Source organism: Aphis gossypii, unplaced genomic scaffold (assembly GCF_020184175.1).
Source record: "Aphis gossypii isolate Hap1 unplaced genomic scaffold, ASM2018417v2 Contig00698, whole genome shotgun sequence".
NCBI lineage: Eukaryota > Metazoa > Arthropoda > Insecta > Hemiptera > Aphididae > Aphis > Aphis gossypii.
Genome location: NW_026083234.1, coordinates 33,197 through 36,995, shown reverse-complemented (window position 1 = coordinate 36,995; position 3,799 = coordinate 33,197). Strand labels below are relative to the sequence as shown.

Here is a 3,799-nt window from a genome sequence, read left to right as displayed (position 1 = left end):
TTTTACGGAACTTCTAAATGGATTTATGGCTGAAATAATGGATGACGATGATACTAATAAATTTGGAGAATACTTTAATAGCTATTACTTGAATAGAGTCAAACAGTGGGCTTACTGTCACCGAAGAAACTGTGGTATTAACACAAATATGTATTTGGAGTCGGTGCATAAGTGCTTAAAATATTATTACTTACATGGTAAAAAAAATAAACGATTAGATACCTGCATAAATGCGCTTCTGAAATTCACAAGAAATAAAATTTTTGAGAGATTTATTAAATTGGTTAAAAATAAATATACTGGTAAAGAAGAAAATAAAATTAAGAGTCATAATATTGGAATACATTATACAAATAGACCCTGAATCAATTAAAGTAATTGATGATAATCGATGGGAGATTTCTGCTAGAGAATCAAACATGGCATATGAGGTAATTCACAGTATAGATGTATGTAACACGGAAGACTGTCGATTGGTTTGTCGCAAGTGCAATATATGCATTCATAATTATACTTGTGAATGTAGTGATTATATAATTAAATTAAATATATGCAAGCATATTCATGCCTGTGCTATTCTTTCTTTATCAAAAACTCGAAATAATTTGTGTGAAACAACAGAAAAAGAGATTCTAGTTCCTGCTGCAGAAATAAATCTAATAGAAAAATCATTAATAAATACAAATATGGACAAAGAATGTGAACAATTAATTCAAATAAAAAACCAATTAGAAGCTGGAATAGGTGTATTATCGTCCCTTATTGCAAATAAAAGTGCAGTAACCGAGAAAGAAATAGCAGAAATGAATAAACATAGCAATTCCTTACTTCAAAGATTGCAAGGAAAACGAAAAATAATAGAAATAGAAAAAAATAAGGAACCTGTAAATAAAAATATTGATAAACAGAAACGATTTGTGAGCAAAAAATAGAAAAGTTGAATTACTTAGTGGTAGAATAGAAAGTAATGAAAGAAAATTTCTAAAGGAAGAGTTGGTAAAGGGACAAGTACAAAACATACATACTTCCAATGATCACACTTACTAATAACTTATTAACTACAACCCTTAGTAATATAACTAATATATTTTTAATGTTTTAATACCTATGTCCTTTTTTTTATTATGATTTATTTTTATTTTACTGTTAGTAGACTTTAGGTTGACATATTTTAATGTGATTTTTTTATTATGATTTTACTGTTGATAGACTAGGTTGACAAATGTTTTAATGTGCTTTTTTTAATTATGACTTATTTTTATTTTACTGTTAGTAGACTTTAGATTGACATATTTTAATGTGATTTTTTTATTATGATTTTATTGTTGATAGACTAGGTTGACAAATGTTTTAATGTGCTTTTTTAATTATGACTTATTTTTATTTTACTGTTACGAGACTTAAACTTGACTAATATTTTAATGCAATTTATAATAAACACAAACAAATATTTAATATACAATATACCTAATGTATAATGTAATTTAATATTTTCTTTTTTCCATTGTTCCAGGGTAGAGCAGTTAAATTATGAATCCAAACCTGACGACTATAAGAAGATACATTATTACTTAAAAAACAAACAGGTCTTCTATAGCACAAGAACCTAGTAACACTTGACTTTTATTCACATTTACAATAATAGATGGTGTAAACTATAAAGTAAGATTACCTGCAATCATGGCTCTTTCTTCAGGTGTTAAATTACATCTACCAAGATTCATATTATGGCCAAAATGAGTACTACAAAACTCTAAACAGACAGTTTCGTCTTCTATTACTACTATCTGAGTATTAAAACAGAATATTAAGTAAAAAAAAAAAACGAAACGTCAAGATTAAGAAATTTTAAATTTATACCATTGACGATGGACATGTAGATCCAATTTTGTTTGTGCCCTGACTTTTAATTTTACGGACACCTGTTGATCTACTTTGGAAATTACCGGTTCGATGACAATCCAGATACGTTATAGTTTTATTCTGTCCTACAGTCTTACGAGCACTTAACGCATAAAAACATAAATTATCATCTTCCAGTTTTAATTTCCATTCCTTGAAATCTAAAGATATATATTTCATAATACAATATAACTATAAGTGTGGCATACTAGTCTTAGGTATAGTAAAACAGAATATTTCAAGTAAAATTAAAATTCAGTAAATCAAATTTACCATGAAGAGTTGCAAACGTTCTTTTTTCGTTTAGTAATTTCACACCATGGTCTGCCTCTATATGAAATTTTAAGTTTTTTTTGTTTGTGAATGTTTTATTACAAGCTGAATCTGGACATTGCACGCTATTAATATTTTTAGACTCTTTAGAGCCACAAGTAATTGAGTGTCTCTTTAAAGTTCTTTTATACCTAAAATATTTGTTGCAAACCAAGCACTTAAGCTCTTCCATGTTACTAGTTGCAATTCCTAAATCTTCCATATTATAATGTGTAATTGTGTAAATATTATAATTTATAATTAAAAATTAAAATAATAATAAATTAATAATTATATATTATAAAGAATATATCACCACAGCAGATAACAATATCACGTTATAATTTCAAATTTGTATAAATGATGATAAGAAATGTGATTTTCACAAATATTGATAAGAAATGTGAAAGCTTCTAATTGGTTGCGAAATTTTGCTCTCGAGACGCTCGTAAAATAATGGAAATGAAACGTGGTATCATAGATTCCGACAACTATTTTCGTGAAGCATTTAAACCAATAATAGAACCATTGAGCAACCAAACAGAAAAGAATACACAACCGGCTGATGAAATAAAACTGGAAACTTCAGACGTTAGTGATGATGATAATGATAACGAATTAAATTCATCATTTTCAAATTTTTTCAATAAACGTCCTACATCAAAACGATATGATAAATCATATGGTATGTATTATGATAAAGCCAGTGATTCATATAAAATAGGAGGCCACTCTGTAACTTTTAGTCATAGTAATTTACAGTTATTTAATAAATACTATCCATGGACTGAAGGACTATGGTCTTTACTATGTGAGAAAGAACCAAAAAATACAACTCTACAAGATATGGAATCTTATTACGACATTTTAAAAACTTCACGAGTTCATTTAAAAGCAGATGGGAAACCTAAAACCTCAAAGTTTCATAAATGGACGAATGTTGTAAAACCTCTATACGATAGAATGAAAAATGAGGAAAAGCAATTAAACGAAGAAATAGATAAAATTAATAACTCAAGAACTCTTCGATTAAGTTTAGCACAAATTACCGATAATTTATCTAGATCTAACACTAAACGTAGTAATATTCATAATAATACAACTATACCAAATGATCCATTTGAATTTCGTCCAACAGCAAACAGTTCTATGACTACAGATCCAAAGAATGAAAAAATGTTAAATTTTACTGCAACCCCAAAGGTTAAGAGAAGTTCTGGTTTATATAAAGATTATATATATTAGATATATAAAAGTTCTGCGACCACCCCCAATTTTTGTAAGAGGCTTATACAACTTTCCTGACCTGTGCACTAAACTTATCGAAATCGTCAGAGTAGATAATTTCTATTGCAAATCATCGACAGATCGAGTGAAAATAATGACAACAAACCCAGAATCGTATAGAGCATTGGTTCACTTCCTGAGAGACCAAAAAGCAGAATTTCATACTTTTCAACTTAAAGAAGACAAACCATTACGAGTTGTGATTCGAAACCTCCATCCAACTACACCAACTGAGCTAATTAAATCTGAGCTTGAAATGCGCCTATTTGAAGTTAGGCAAGTCTCAAGTGTTCTCCAT

At 28.4% G+C, this 3,799-nt stretch overlaps 1 protein-coding gene across 1 annotated transcript; it reads right to left on the bottom strand.

Annotated features, from left to right (window-relative positions):
• Nucleotides 1-1,776: 1,776 nt before the first annotated feature.
• Nucleotides 1,777-2,437, bottom strand: LOC126555069 (uncharacterized). The gene is made up of 2 exons (XM_050210033.1): nucleotides 2,176-2,437; nucleotides 1,777-2,063 (listed from the first exon to the last, which is right to left on the bottom strand). The coding sequence occupies exons 1-2, from the start codon at nucleotides 2,435-2,437 to the stop codon at nucleotides 1,855-1,857; spliced, it is 471 nt and encodes a 156-aa protein (XP_050065990.1). The 3' UTR covers nucleotides 1,777-1,854.
• Nucleotides 2,438-3,799: the final 1,362 nt, after the last annotated feature.